At 36.3% G+C, this 17,300-nt stretch overlaps 1 protein-coding gene across 6 annotated transcripts in view; it reads left to right on the top strand.

Moving 5' to 3' along the window:
• LOC145997160 (uncharacterized) overlaps positions 1-17,300 on the top strand; it is a 62,820-nt gene that overhangs the window by 17,277 nt on the left and 28,243 nt on the right. Inside the window, exons 4-5 of one of the 6 annotated variants that reach the window (XM_083133838.1) lie at positions 5,635-5,774; positions 10,915-11,788. The exons of the other annotated variants lie outside the window; for them this stretch is intronic. Coding sequence (XP_082989964.1) covers positions 5,635-5,774; positions 10,915-11,726 — 952 coding nt within the window. The 3' untranslated portion in view covers positions 11,727-11,788. Of the gene's footprint in view, positions 1-5,634; positions 5,775-10,914; positions 11,789-17,300 lie in introns of those variants that run through there. 6 annotated transcript variants of the gene reach the window in all.

Here is a 17,300-nt window from a genome sequence, read left to right on the forward strand (position 1 = left end):
ATGACCTAAAAGGTATAAAAAATTACCTTAAATTATTGAAATATGACCTAAAATTTTTAAAAATTCACTTAAAAATAATTTTCAAAATTAAAATGAAAGGTTTTTTTTCATGAATTCCAAGGATGGCTACTCACCGGGAATTCCTTAACTTCCAGGAATTCTGCATGAATTTCTCTCCATAGATATGAAAAATTGCAATTTTTAATAATTCAAATTCTGTTGAATTTATACATATATGTAAATGCCCTGACTCAAGTTTTTCACACTTTAGCTTTTATTTATATTGCAGATGGAAAAGAAAGCTGCATATTAAATAAGATATAATTTTCTCAAACTGTTTACTTTGTTAATGTCCTTTGCAGAACAATTCTATCTGACAGACTCAACATTACTGCAAGATAACATATCTAGAAGTTCAATAGTTAAGGTTAAGTTTGAATTTCTTAATGCAAATACCAATTTTTCATAGGATCGTATATCTCGTAAGAATGTTGACTTGTCTTTATAGATATATTTCAAGTCTGAGTATGTGAAAGGGCAAATGTTAACTCCGCACCTTAAATTAAAATATTTTAAATACATGTACCGTTTAATTCAATTTAATTGGAATTTTTGGAAACATCGGAATCGTACAGACCCTTTATACTGTTAATGTATTTCTGGGCACATGTGTGCGGGTGGTGAAGTGGTAATACACAAGGTTGATAAATATAAAACATCTCCTTGTACCCTTGAATTTTCAGAAAGTCCACCTTGAAAACCAGGAATTATATATATATATATATATATATATATATATATATATATATATATATATATATACCTAGAGTGGCCACCCTTAAAGAGTGCTTGAATAATTCAATAGAAACCATTGCTTGTTGGTTTAAACTCCCTCCTTATTATACGCTAAGTTTTTTCTGTTTAACTCATTTACCTTCTTTAAAAGTGGGCCTTCTATGATACTCTAGTTGGTCAACATCTGAAAATACAGTTGGGTTTTGCGTACATCAGATTGTAATTTTTTTTTAACATTGTGACTAATTTTACTTTAAAGCCACAGCTTAAAGCGATAATTATGGCCAGCAAAGAATCTTCAAAGTTGGCTTCACTCAAAGTATTTTAAGTTTGCTGAAGAAAAATAAATTTACCACACATTATGTATTTAATCCATTGCCAAAATTTTCACTTAAAATAATACTGTGCTCTTGCAATAACAATATTTTCAATTAATGGCATACCATGTTATGAAATATAAACCTGTAAGCTGTGTTAGGAAGTGCATGCAAAATTTATGAAACAATAGGGAAGGAGTAAAAAGTATCCTTAAAAAATGCAAGAAATACTGAAATATGGCCAAGGCCAGAGAAATCAAAATTAAAGCAGTTTCTTGGTTCTAACTCATGAGAAACAGACTCCTATTAAGTGTTTGCATTACCTCTAAGGGCTAAAGAAAGACAATGTTTCATCAACTTCCTAGCTCTAGTCATCATGGGCCAAGAAACGTTCAGCTAACATACCATACCATTCTTTTTGAATGTTTTGACCTACTTCACAAAATCGATCCCTTAAGTAATCAACAGAATTAGCAATGGATTGATTTGTTTAGTTTTATTTTGCTTTTCTGCCACTTTTGGCTAATCTCAAAGATGAAGATAAGTGATGAAAGGATGAAATTGATGAATGGACACTCCCAAAAGAATTTTTAAAACAATGTACGCTTTCATATTCGTATATTACAAATATGTTACCTCATCGCTAGGGCTGGTTGTTGAGCCCCATTTATGCATGTTATTCAGATTTCCATACTTTATGTAAACCTTCAGAAGTTTTTACTATTGCCATTTTAAGTAATTTCTGAATAGTTGCATGGCATGGCATGGTTTTCATGGAACAAGAAGCTTCTTATTATTTCAATTACCACGATTGTTATTATTATTGAGATTTAGCACAGAGTTGAACTTAATATTTTAGAACACTTTGCATCATGCATTTCTTCAGTTGACAAGTGAACTTGACAGAGAAGCAATGGAAGAGAAAGATGTGATTGTGACATACCTATTTATTTTGATATGTTAAAATTGACTTGGTGGTGGGTCATTCCATGTCAAATCATCCAGAATTTTGTGAAAATGCCACCCACCATCCTCGATTTTGATTAAATTTGGTATACTTATGGAACTTTTAATGCTGATTGGGTCATTCCATGTCAAATCAACCAATACAAATTATTTTAGATGCTTTAGGATTCATATTTCTTTAGATTTCTTGTATATACGTTGTACACTTCTGTTCACATAAACTGGCACACTCGTTTAATTTAAAGATCAGTTTCGGAGCTGATCGAGTGTGGCAGTACAGCTGAAGTAAAGGTTCGGAAAAGAGTACCCAGCAGTGTTGCTTACCACTAAAGCATGCTCTTTGGGTGATTTCTCCTGAAAATTCCACCTTTACCTGTCCGATCCAAACTTTCAATGTCCCTTCTCTCTAATTACATTCATTTGAAAGCAGTACACTTTATCAGTTAGTGTCTCTATGCTGTGCACACATTGCTCATAGAATATAAGTAAATGTTGTGTGTGTGTATTAATGAAGACAATTGAAGATGTGCTTCCATAGTAGACACTGATATGTGGGGGGGGGGGGGGGGGAAGGAATCTTATAAGTCAATAGCGCATACATTATTATATTTTTAAACTAATTATTTGATGAAGAAGAGTGAATCTTCAGGAATCTACCAAGACATTCATCCAGCCTGTACTGATTTTGTGAGCTTTCGTATCCTATTTTTGTGTTCAATTGCATGCTAGAAAAGCAGTATGCTTATGTAAGAGAAAGAAACGAATGTGATCCTGAAGTCACATCATTTGGGCCGTTACAGAAGGAGAGCAACTCATATTGCTTTGGATTGTTCATTTTTCCTGTCCACATCTTGAATGTAAATTTGATTGAATTTTTATTAGTTAGCATTACATTTCTTCCTCTTTTAGTTAATCGAGACCAAGAAGCTAACTGGTGATGGGACACTCGCAAAGAACACCTTTGCTCAGGTCTGAATTCGAACCCAATTCCCCTTGGTTAACATCGACGTTACTCTTATGTTAACCTAGGGAAAGGGGTAATGGAACCACCATCCACTCCCTTCTGCTTTCAAATGAAAATGTGCTTTTCCCAAGCGAAGGGATTGAGGCAGTGTTTTTTGTTTTTGTTTTTAGATTAGTTATGAGATACTGAGTTTCTCGAACATTTTTTCCCGATTGTTTTCCCATCATTCACTTGTAAAATTGGACACTTCGTTGCATTAATAATTACAATGTAAGGCTTTCCTGTAACCGTTTCCTTTCACTTGGCAAGTCAAAAAATTTCCCGCATCCAGTGAAAACTTTAGTGGTAAGCAACACTGCTGAGTGCTCTTTTCTGAATCTTTACTTCGGCTGTACTGCAACACTCGATTGGCTCTGAATCTGATCTTTAATTTAAACGAGTGTATCAGTTTATGTGAACAAAACTGTACCTATCAAGAGGACAAAAACTGCCAAATTTCAGACTTTTTCGGCTCTTAGTTTTTAAGTTATCGACTTTCAAGAAAGCAAAAATCCTAAAATTTGAGCACATTTTGACATTTCACAATCTTTAAACTGCTGTAGATCCAAAACTATTTGACCTAGAGAGCTCAAATTGGTGTCATTCTCTTCTGCTTTTAGTGGGATTTAATTTGAAATGCAACATGACTCTGTATTTGAATTTTGTTATTTTTTTATATCTTGAAAAGTTTTTTTGAAAACCTCAAAAACACCATTTTTAATTTTTTTGAAAAGAATATATGTTTTGGATACATGAATTGACTATTTGTGTGCTAAATTTCATAATGGGACAGCAACAGATTCCTATGGAAATTATCCTTTTGTATTGTAATGTGTGCGAAATTTGATAAATTTCTTGACTTTCATGTTAAAACCACAACTGTATGTTGAGTGGTTGATGTTGAAGTGTTCATATTAATCTATTTTATCAGTTTTCAACTACAAATAACATGAAAATATCTAAAATTTATCACTTTTAATATCAAGTAAGCAAATTGAAAAATGTACGAGAGGAAGTCATTAAATAACAGGAATTTTATTCTAAACTGCATGGAAATTATATTCCTTAGCAACATGCTATAAAGGTGTTGTGACGATCAGACAGTATGCACCTGTGCAGTAGATTGTACAACATGGCTACTACACAGTTGACTTGCATCGTAGAAGAGCAAGGAAGTGTTATTTGTTTTTTGTGGTCGGAGGGAGTGAAACCTTCTGAAATCTACAGCAGAATGAAGGTTCAGTATGGAGACTAATTTTCTGTTTCTAATTTGTATTTATGTAATTGAGGTTGTGTACAGGTTACAATGTAAAAGTTTGATGTCTGCCACATTTTTTGATTGAGGTTTTGCACCACCCTAATTGTAATAGCTCAGTGCAAATAGGGAAATATATATTTTTTTTTAATAGAATAGCATTGTATTACTCATTTAGTAAATTTTCAGCTAATATCTGTGTATATTCATAATAATTAACAGACCTGTATATTTAATTGAAAAACACAACATTCAAAAACAAGACTCATGATGATAAACGTGTCTGGAAAACCTGAAAATTTCATAACCACAAAATCGTAGCAATCCTGATTTCCACAAGCTATTCACTCCTTGTCCTCGATAAAAAGAACCCCTTAATGTAGACAACCTTAGTTTTCCTGTTGGAGTCAGTGTTCTCTATTGGGAGTCTTGCTATGCCAAATATTTTTCCAGGAGGTAACAGCATTTACATGTCCTAGTTTTTCAAAATTTGCATTTTTGGCAAATTTCCCTCTTTCAAACAACACTTCTTCTGGTTAGCACCAATGTAAATAGGTGAAAAGGACAGGAAAGTAAGAGTGAAATAAGAGGGAACAACAAGTCATTTTGGGAAAGGGTGTCAGGCAAGTGATGTACACTTATGTTCACATAAAGTGGCATGCTCGTTTAAGTTGAGCTTCGGAGCCAATCGAGTTGAGCAGTACAGCTGATGTAAAGGTTTGGAAAACCCACTAAGCACAGTTGCTTACCAGTAAAGTTTTTCATCACATGCAGGTAATTGTTGACTTTCCTAGTGAAAGAAAAAGGTTACAGGAAAACCTTACATTGTAATTATTAATGCAATGCAGTGTCGAATTTTACATTCAAACGGCAGGGAAAATCCCCCCTCCTCAAAAAAGTGTCCAAAAACTCAGTATTCCATAACTAATCTAAGGGTAAAAACACAGTGAAGCCTTTTCTTCATCGCTCATCGCCAGAAACTCACAGGAACAAGTTTCCGGTAATTCAAAACCATGGAGTTAAATGGGGAAAAACATAGTGGAGCCCCGCTCATCGCAAGATGTTCCCAGGATCAAACACGGTTTAATCTTGGGTCCCTTGTTTCAAGTGGAAGGTTCTGTGATTGGTCCACTCAAGGTCACTTCTCCCCTTCATGGAAGACACCCTCCTCTTTTCCCCTCAACGGAAAGAATGAGGACCAGTTTGAGTGGGAGAGACCCTTCTTTTTTCCCAGTTTCTTTTGACAGAGTTGCCGTTTGCAGTGTTGTGACATACTAGAGCAATTGAAAGTTTTTCAGTATGACTGACATCAAAGCCCAGCTGATTGCTTCAATTAAAGAGAAACCAGCAATATGGAAGAAATCTCACCTGAACCACCATAATAGATATTATCTAGCTAAGGAGTGGAAAAAAGTAGCTCAAGAGGTTGGAATGACAGGTGAGTTTATTGCATCCATTTTACAATTTTTTTTTCATTACCTTCTACTTTTCACAAATTTCTCTTTTCTGACACACTCGAATCATTTTTATGTGACAGATTGCTGTTATCTATAACATTTCAAAGATTATGCAGAAGTTATTTTGAATACATACGCAAAGTCTACACTTGGAAGTCTTGAACACGAATTAAATCCTTGGAAATTATAAAAAAATTGTCAAAAATTTTCCATTTGGTATTTCAAAACATTTTTTTAGCACTGACCTAGAACACACATTAAAACTTTGATTGAACAGCACCACTGAAACTTGTAGGTCCGAATCGCGGCCTGGGCATCATTAGCTACGCAGGGAGGGGGGAGCTGATTTGCAAATTAGAGCAATAAATGACTTGGGTAAAACCAAGGTAGATAATGCAAACCTCCTTAAAATGATCCCTCATTACCATTTCTGTCTGACAAGTTTCAAAACTAATTTTAAAATAAATGTTAATTCCGAAATATATAATGTGTGTTCCGTCCCTCCTCGCCCATAATGCAGCTATGTAATATCCACCTTTATAATTCCAGCCCCCTCCGAAAAAAAATTCCACGTATGCCAATGATAGGCACAGATACTGATTTGTTTTCCCTTTACAAATTTCCTCAGATTAAACATTTACCTTTACCTAAAGAGGTAGAAAAAGCATCGTGTAAAATAAGAAAATTGAAATGAATCGAATGGGTATTTCAGACATACAAAGAACTCGTTCGAAGGAAACACTACGGGACAAAAGTCAACATTTTCAAAATTTGAGAACAAAAAATACAAAAGAAATGGTGGTTTTGTAATGTACAAATTCTGTAGATTTGATGTAAACCCGTGTTAATGAAGTGGAAGTAGCTATCTTTAGCAGTCAAATGACATGCTTATTCTATTGACGTAAAAAGGCAAAATAAAAAAGAAACAACTTCAACACACGTGAATTAAGGACTTATCAGGCAGGTCTGATAGCACTTTTTACTTTCCTGCTGTCCTTTTCCATCCCTAAATCATTTATTGAACATATAGCATGCATCAGTACGTAACAGACATTAGCCTTCCCCCCCTCCCCCTGCATAAATTTCTGCCACGCCCATGGTAACAAACTAAATAGGCTAACATGACAACAATGGATAACCACACGTAATATTAATCATTTAAAATTTAATTTGTATATTCATTAATGCATGCATTATCTTCCTTCCATTGAAGAACATTATGAAGTTACGCATGCTACGAGGGGCGTATCATAAAGAATTACACTTTATTGTATTCGATACATACAGACATAGATACATTTAATCAGCTATATGCACTTTCACAACATAGTCCCCCTGGAGCTGTAGACACTTACGCCAGCGGTGTGGAAGTCGTTCGAGACCATTTTGAAACCAGTTCTTTGGAGTTGTGTGCACCCATCGCTGGACAGCCTCATGGAGTTCCTCACAATTGTTGAAATGGTGACCACGCAGGGGCTTCTTCATGGCACCAAACAAGTGAAAATCGAACGGTGCCAAATCGGGAGAGTATGCTGGATGTGGTAACACCTTGAAACCCAGTCGGTCAATAGCAGCTGTTGTTTCACGACTGGTGTGTGGTCGGGCATTGTCATGTTGGAGAAGCACACCTTTGCCCCATTTGCCTTGCCTCTTCTTTTGAATTGCACGACGCAACCGCGTCAGTGTTGCCACGTAGACTGCACTGTTAACGGTGGTTCCCCTCGGTAGCCAATCAATGAGGATGATGCCATCACTATCCCAAAACACAGTGGCCATTTGTTTCCCAGCCGTGGGCGCTGTTTTGAATTTCTTGGGTGGGGGCTACCCTTATGTTTCCACTGCATGTATTGGGATTTGGTTTCCGGTTCGTGGTAATGCAGCCACACTTCATCACCTGTCACAAGCTTTCCCATGAAATCAGCTGGATTCTGGTCGTAAAGTTCCAAAAGCTCCCTGGAAATGTCTACGCATTGTTGTTTGTGGCATGCTTTAAGACATTTCGGTACCCACCAAGCTGACACTTTACCCATTTTCAAGTCACTGTGCACAATGCGTTGCAGGGTTCGTCTGCTTAATCCCGTAATCCTCTCCAGTTCCGTAAACGTCACACGCCTGTTCTCCAGTATGACATTTTCCACACGCGTGATGTTTGCGTCTGTTTTCACACTCACATATCGCCCTGGACTCTTTCCCTTCTCCGTCGACGTTTGACCGTTTTTCCAGCCAGTTACCCAATTATACACCGTTTTCCGTGACACTGCATACTCGCCACACACATTCACTAACCGTCTATGGATACGTGCCATTGTTTCCCCTTCCTTCCACAAAAACCAACTCGTCCATCGTTGACCACGTTCATCTTGTTCCATGTTGTCCGCAACAGCACTCGTGACGTTGTGCTTCGACGGCTGCACAGGCCACAGACTACGCACTGTCACACGGTGCTGCCACCTGGTGGTAGACAAGGTATCTATGCACCCATCCTGCGCAGTGCGTGGAATTATGCCATTTCATTTTGCATTAAATCAATAAAGTGTAATTCTTTATGAATTGCCCCTCGTACATACCTACACACACACACACACACAATTTCTGGTTGATTACTTGATAACGGTGTATGAAATGTATTGAAATTGAAATAATTCCCGAATGGGATGTCTTACGCCCTATTCTCGTTTCTCAGTTGAATTTTGGGATATAGTTCCCTTGGATTATCACCCTCTAGAGAGGTTTGCAGTTTAAGAAAATGAAAAATCACTCCTTTTTATTCTTGTGGTAGGCTTTAATATATCAGTGTTGAAGTTTTCATTCATTTGGCTATTAACATACACATGGAAGGAGAGAGAGAGAGAGAGAGGGATGTAGGGAGAAAGTATATGTGTGTGTTCGTCATAACTTCTTTGAACTTTTCATCCTTCTTTCCCATGTGTGTATTGCCTCGCATTATTTCACTAAATCATGAGCAGATTCATATGCAAGTATCGTGATATGTCCAGACTATAAAATTTGTTTTACTGGATATTGGCACTAAAATGAGTCTTAAATCTATCTCTAATTTCCCTCGCCCTGCGTGAAGAGTGATTTAGCCTGTTCCCAATTGATGGTAAATTGTTTGCTCTTGGAATGGGTTGTAGATCAGCCTCTTGAAGTGCATATCCTTCTTTATCTACTATAATATTGTGTAAGATACATATTGAGCACACCATAACATCAGCAAATTTGGGATCTACTTCAATGGTGCCTGCTAGGAATCTCCATTTAGAAAATAATATTCCGAAAGCACATTCAACTGTCTTCCTTGCTCGTGATAGTCTTTTATTGTACTCCTCCTCATCATGAGTTAGATTTTTGAAAGGGAAGGGTTTCATCAGATTCTCCTTTAGAGAATAGGCATCATCAGCAACTATGACATGTGGTGTTAAAATATTTGAATTCGGCAAATATGTTTCTTGAGGTATATTCAACTTGTTCTCATCCAACAGTTTTCCCAATTTTGATGCATGAAACGTGCTTCCATCGCTCTGTTTTCCATAACCTCCGACATCAATGGAAGTAAATCTGTAATGGTCATCAACTAATGCTTGCAAAACAATTGAAAAATACTGTTTATAATTGAAATACATGGATCCAGAATGTCGCGGGCACTTGATTTGCACATGTTTTCCATCAAGTGACCCAATGCAATTAGGGAAGTTCCAGATAGTGTTGAATCTCTCAGAAATTCTTAAAAAATCAGCAGTAGTGGGATGCTTCATGTGGATCTGTTTAAAAACAGTCCAGATGCACTTGCAGATTTCTCTCACAATTTTTGCTACAGTACTGGCACCCATGCGGAAGGAGAACGATAGACTTTTGAAGCTATTTCCAGTAGCCAGATATCTGGAAAAGAACAAATTATTTTTTTACAGATAAAATATTATTTTTCGCAAATTGAATTTTGCAAATACTGAAACATACGTTATTTCATGCAAAAACAAATGCCAGAAAATAACCCCACTTATTATTCTACTTTATACTTTGTGTGTGTGTGTGTGTGTGCACTGGAAGCCTATACAAGTCGTAATGTCGCCTCGGTGACCGAGCATGTTCAGTGCTTGACTCAGTCTCGTCGCTGACGATCCCAAGTTCGTAACTTGGCGTCAGCAATGATGTTCTTCCCGAGGTGTACAAAGAGGGGAGGGGGGAGCTGATGGGCTACAACACTTCTGAAAATTTGGAGAAAATGAAAATTTTTAAGTGAAAGAAGTAATGAATTTGGGAAAGTGGTGAATTCTTAAAATAACCTCGATAACCATTTTTTTCTTTGAGCAACTTTTAAAACAAAGGTTACTGCTTCAAGATCGTGAAACCACCACTTACGAAATTACGTGAACAATTCAACACAACTGGATATTTGGTGGTTTAAAGTAATGAAGTTAATAGAGAGGAAAACGAGTACAACTTAAGGTTTCGTGCTCTCTGTGTGTGTGTGTCTCTCTCTCTCTCTCTCTCTCTCTCTCTATCTATCTATCTATCTATATATATATCCCTCCCTGAACCTTCACAGAAGGAAAAGATGTATTTTCCGTTGTACAATTTTCGGAGAAGTAAATGCGAGTAAAGTTCACTCAATGATCCTGATGCGGTAAAATGCAGAAAATAGTAAAAAATTCTTCGTTTGTCATTTGTGAAAAATGAAAGTTAACATTAACACAATATCTAAAGTAATGTTATACGTTATTTTTTTAAAATATTCTGGCCATTTTTAAAGAATCTTAAGGTCATTTTAGCACATTTTCAGAGTTTCTAGGTCATTAGCCTCTGAACTTGTCTATGCATGCAAAATATATGAATTATTTACATGTCTTTCCCTGTTGCAAAATTACAATGATATGAATAAGGAAAGGGTTGTTTATGGTGATCCATTATAACAGGCACTACAAACTTTCAAAAATCACCATTCGAATTGTCCTGTGGATTTTTGTGTTTTGGTTTCTGTTTCAAAAATATTAACCTGCTGCCAAGTTACAGACTAGTTCTGTGTTTGCGAGGGTGGTGGTGGGTGCTGTATGTGTGTATGTATGTGTGAGGGCCCGCGCACATGTGTGTGCAATTATTCTATTTTACTTTATTCTTTCACAGAGAACGGAGCCAAACCGCTATGGAAAAAACTTAGGCAAGATTTTGGCAGAAAATTGTCGAAACCAAAGTCTGGGGATTCTGCGCCAAACGAACCCATTAATTCATGGCCTTACTTTGAATCACTGATGTTCCTAAAGGACCAGTTTTTACCCCGAGAGAGCATCTCCAATTTGGATTCCGAGGACGGCAAAGCAGAGGAAAATGTCTACCTCGATGATGACAATTTGGAAGATATAATTGATGTAGGCGTTCCTGAGGAGGAGCCACCTAGTGCCTCATGTGAGGCGATCCTTCAGCAACCAGGACAGACATCGACAGCCACCACCACTTCTTCTCACCACATAAAAGTGAAAACTGGCTACAAGAAGAGAGTCTCTCCCCAAATTGCATTGGGCCAATCCTTATTAGAACTGGAGAAGGAAAAGATTGAATTGAAGAAAGCACATGCAACAGATCCAAATGACGAGGACGTCGGATTTTTTAATTCGCTCCTTCCTTATGTGCGGAAACTGGATTTACTGAATAAAATAGACTTCAGAATGGAAGTGCAGCATATTCTGGACAGAAAACTGGTGGCCAACGAGAGAAGGGATCCCCATTGCGAGATGTATAATCCTTTCATCTCTACCCTCGACACACCCCAAAGTTTTATGTCTTCTCAAAATAGTTCCACATCCCAGTACACAGCCCCAATTGGCATGCAACAACACCAGATAAGTCAATATTACTTCCCCACAGAGGAAAGATTTTCCGAACACCTGTACAACGCTTCACCGAGAGCTGGTTCCAGTGCACAACACAATGGGAAGTAAATATCAAAGGACAAGACTATAGTGCAAATGTTTAAAAATTAAATTGTTTTAAAGTGCATCATTCAACATAAAACCATTTTTATTCATTTTGATTATTTTTTGTCACTACAATAAAATTTAATTAATAAATTCTTGAGGTTTATCTTTCTCTTCTACTGCTTAAATGTTTTTGCTGTCATAACTAACATATTTAAATTTCCTGACATAGTCTTTTTAGCAATTTGACCTGCCCGATGACACAGTGGTAGCGTCGTTGCCTTGTAATCAAGGTTCCGGATTTGATTTCAGGTGGGGACACATAGTGGTTCAGATCCCACTTTCAATTCTAGGCCCAGTCCTGATTAGCTTTATTGTACATAAAGTGGACTTAAAATACTAACTCAATCAAACAACTCAACCTATTTAGCAAATTGGCCATTAATCAAAAATACGGTCATTGCATAATGAATAGGCTATATAGCTATAATCTGATGTATGCGAAACATTGATTGAGTTGGTGTTTTAAGTCCATTTTATGCACAATAAGGCTAATGGGGACTGGACATACAGTTTAAATTCGGCTCCAAACCAGTATAAGCCTCGAAACCGGGGCCCCTTGATTACAAGGCGACGACGCTACCACTACGCCATCAGGGAGGCCCCATACGCGAAACGTAACTGTGTTTTCAGATGCTAACTGACTACTGTATTGTGCAAGGCAAAGTCTGAAAGCAGGTTAATGACACATACAGGAAACTCTTGTGGTGTATTTTATGTAACTTTGAAGTAAAAATGGAAAACTACATTTGCACATTAGTTTATTTCCTTTTTTCTTCAGAAGGAAGGGGTTTTAACAAATTATTCAAATACTCTGGCAATTTATGAAAAATCAAGCTATAATTTTTAAGCCATTTTTAAATAATTTTAGTCATTTTATAGGTATTTTTTTAATTATTTTTTTGTGTCAACCCCCGGGCCCTATTTATATGCATATTTTCAGAAAAAAAGGAAGGACTTCTTCCCCCAGGTGTCACAATCTTGCAAATATAAAATAAAAATTAGACATTTCTGGTGATAGAAGTTTAGAAGAGGGGATTCCCTGCCTTCTCCCTCAATTCGAACATTGTTTGGGGGTGGGAACATAGGGACACTCTCCCTGTAGAAGAGACTTTGTTCATCACTGGCGACATCCCTATGTGACAAAATAATCTCACAACTTTGGAAATTATACTAACCTTAGTGTTACTACTAGCATTTCTTCAACTGATATCGGGTTCCAATGGAGGTTGCAATACTTTCGTGGTCTTAGGCCTCTTTCCACATCTGCTAGGATGTACGAAAAATTTTCTGGTGCCATCCTCAAGTACTGGTGAAATTTTTCTTTGTCTTTCTATACATCTTGGAAGAGCTGGTAAAATTCCCCAAGTTCTTGCCTTTTCTTGTTTATAGGATGAACTCCAATCCTCTTTGTATCTTCCGCACACAAAATTACGTAAATCTTCGAAGCTAATGACATGTCATCTTCACTACCACTCTCACTTAACATTTTATCTATTATAAAAGAAATGAAAATGGTACTAATAATGTAAAACGGTCCAGACGGCCGCTGACCAGTTTAAATGGATGGTGTTCGAGGTGCCTGTCCGACATCTGGTTCATTCATTATATCCTGACATTTTTATGGCTTGACCTGGCTCCCTTTCGATGAGCAAGGGTCCTTGTGCCGCACTGTGTTTTTACCCTAAGAAAAACTGCCTCAGTTTCTTCACATGGGGAAAAGATCATATTTATTTGAAAGGAGAAGGGAGTGGATGCTGGTTCAATTACTACCTTCCCATAGCATATTGTAACATCAAAGTCGACATTCACTCAGATGAACCGGGATCAAATTCCAGCCTGAGCCTGAGTGTCCGTTGCAGGTGTCCCTTCACCAATTTTCTCATCTCATTACTTATCATCATCGTTGTGATTAGCCGAAGTGATAGAAGAGTGATCCTAAATAACAAAAATTGAACCAATTTTATATTCAAAATGCCGATTGGAGAAAATAAACAATGCAAAGTAATACAGCTATCTCTCTTTCTATAACGACCCGAGTTGTGTAACTTCAGGATCACATTCGTTTCTATCTCTTACGTGTGAGTACTGTGTAAATGAAGTTCACACAGCAGAACCTTTGGTTCCAGAACCTAACTTGACTGAAGTTAAAGATGCTATTAAAAGGCTAAAGAATAACAAAGCACCTAACATTGATTTAATACCAACTGAGTTAATTAAATATGGTGGAAATTCGTTAATATGTCAAATTCATAAATTAATTTGTTTAATATGGAATAAAGAAGAAATTCCTCAAAAGTGCAAAGAATCCATAATTGTTCCTGTGTTTAAAAAAGGTGATAAAATGAACTGCAATAATTACCGTGGAATTTCTCTACTCTCAACAACATATAAAATATTATCTAACATTCTTTTAACAAGACGAACCCATATGCTAATGAAATTATAGATGATTATCAATGTGGATTTAAATGTAACAGATCAACAACAGATCAAATATTTCACATTAGACAGACACTTGAGAAAAAGTGGGAATATAATCAAAATGTCCATCAGCTATTCATTGATTTAAAAAAACATGATTCAGTCAAAAGAGATAAATTATATAATATATTAGTCTAGTTTGGAATACCTAAGAAGCTTGTTAATATGATAGAAGTATGCACCATTGAAACAGAAAGTAAAATTCGTGTGGGTATTAATGTGTCTGACAAATTTACAATTCATGATGGGTTAAAAAAAAAGGAGATGCATTATCTCCATTGCTCTTTAATTTTGCCTTAGAATATGCTGTTAGGAAGTTAAAAGAAACTAATGAAGGACTAAAATTAAATGGTGTGACTCAGTTGTTAGCATATGCAGATGATGTAGACTTACTGGGGGATCATGTGAATACAATTAAGAATAATGCTAAAATATTTTTCAAAGCAGATAAAGAGATAGGTTTGGAAGTTAACAAAGAGAAAACTAAATATATTCTTACAGGCTGAAACCAAGTGTTATGTAATAATCAAAATCTAATTATTGATAACAACTCGTTTGAACCAGTTTCCAAATTCAAGTACTTAGGAGTAATACTAACAAATGAAAATGATATTAATGAGGAAATGAAAAGCAGGCTTAATTCAGGAAATGCATGTGACTTTTCTCTTCATAAACTGTTGTCTTCTCGTTTATTATCTAAGAAACTAAAAGTTAAATTATACAAAACAGTAATTTTGCCTGTGTTATTATATGAATTCAAAACTTGGTCCCTTATGTTCAAAGAGGAACATAAATTGAGAGTATTTGAAAATAAAATCCTTAGGAAAATATTCGGGCCTAAAAGGGATGAGGAGACACCTGAGTGGAGAAGGTTACATAATTTAGAACTACATAATTTGTATTCATGTCCAGATATTATTAGAATGATTAAATCAAGTAGACTTAGGTGGGCAGGCCATGTGGCACGAATGGGAGAGGAAAGAAGAGTTTACAGGATTCTTGTTGGGAAACCTGATGGTAAGAGACCTGTAGGAAGGCCAAGACAAAGATGGAGGAATAACGTTGAGATGGACGTAAAGGAAATCGGTAGAGATGGAAAAGAGTATATAGATATTGTTCAGGATAGGGTCAGATGGAAGGCCTGTGTTGCTGCAACCATGAACCTTCGGGTTTAAGAAGGCTATAGAGTTAGGTAGTTGTACTGCTTTCGTAACTTGTCCTTGAACACAAGAGTAGGATGATGAAGGTTGAAAAATCTGTACAGTCCGAATGAGTGTGTTCATAGATTCCTGAACAATGACTCTTCTTTGTGAAATCAATAGTTAATAAATATAATATTTGCGCCATTGTCTAATAAGATTCATCATCACATAGCAGAATCTGCTATTGTGACGTACTCAACGTGTGCCAGTACACACTATGGGAGTTTCGTCGCCTTGATGAATAGGTATGCTAAATGGAAACTACCACATTACGAACAATCCCATTTAGATGAACACTGAAATTAGTTTAATTCTGCCCACAATTTCAATGTAACCCATTACTCTGGTAGCGCTGGTTGCTGTGTCCGATAATCTACAGGATTACGTATCAATAGGCATACTAAGCAATAAAGTAAAAATTTGCATACATGTTCACTTCATTCAATTACATGAAATTTGTAGAGAAACAAGTAAGTTACACCCAACTGAAATTGTATTTTCTGTGATTGAAGTGCCAATTTACATCAGTTCACCCTATATGTGAAACTGAATAACTCGCATACTATTTACGGTTCATGAAAACTGAATAGTAAACAACAATTCCCATTCCAATTGATAAAATTTTGATTCACCATACAATTTTACCCTCTCTCTTGGACCTGACTCGCTTGTGTTAATATCAGCTGATGTACAGAAAACTGGGTCTCAAGAAAAGTTACCCAAGGGAGGCTGTGTGCATAGATTAAGATCTGAACTTCACTGAACATAACCCTTTAGCCTGACCTAATCGATAACCCAACTGTCAAAATATTACTGGGCATTATTCATACTTAAGTGACCAGCACAAAATGAACTTCTTCCTGAAAAGCAACATTTACATTAATTCATATATGTATATTCATAATGCACAGAAGGAGCCTTTGTTTTGATAAATGTCAACACAATGAAATGAGATATTAATATATTTTATTATTACTAGAGAGGAAAATAAACCAATAAACTAATTTTCAGTACTTATGGCATTCAATTTACCTACTGTGCTCTATAGCAGGTTACATATTGTTTCATTCAACTTGAAGAAAATTATTACTCTCTGTGACTAAAATAACAAAAGAAAATGCGATACAATGAATCAGCTGTTTTAGGCTGTCATCTCATGACCTAATAATCCAGCACAATTAATTCGACAAGTTCTATCGATTACTTTTGTGGATATAATTAAAGAAATTCAATAACAGAACTTTGTTTATACCTCGCTTGAACCTACATTAATTATTTAGTCCTTAATAGATCGTGTATTCAATATTGAAACACTACTGCAAAACTTCAACTTTTCGTGCTTACAGCAGGCAAAGTTATTTCTATATGCAGCACAATGTTTTACCCTTGTTCAGCTAACAAAACTCTGACAACATAGTAATAATATGAATTGTGTGCATTAAGTAGAATATTCAACGAATATTTACATTTAACGATTTACAGTTTGCAATTGCTGATCAGCTGTATTTTTACGCCAATATGGCTACCCCACGTGCTGCTTTCCCGCTCAAACTAACGGTGCGATGCATACTGATTAATGGCCATTAACGACGCACACGAATGCTAGCATATTTTGCGAAGTAGAAATCTTTAATGCAGTTATTCCTACAGACGTCTGGGTGCACTTAATATATAAAGTTTGGTACTTACAGCCAATGCCCGAACCACGATCCGTAGATCACTTGCACAACAAAGTTATCAAATATCGGCTGTATCCTTACTTGGTGAACCGATATTCTTTGCGTTGCATGTTTCCTGAACCTTTATGGATCATTTACGCCATATGGATTGCATGGCAAATTTCCAGATGTTC

This window comes from Lepisma saccharinum, chromosome 13 (genome assembly GCF_977018435.1).
Source record: "Lepisma saccharinum chromosome 13, izLepSacc3.1, whole genome shotgun sequence".
NCBI classification, from domain to species: domain Eukaryota; kingdom Metazoa; phylum Arthropoda; class Insecta; order Zygentoma; family Lepismatidae; genus Lepisma; species Lepisma saccharinum.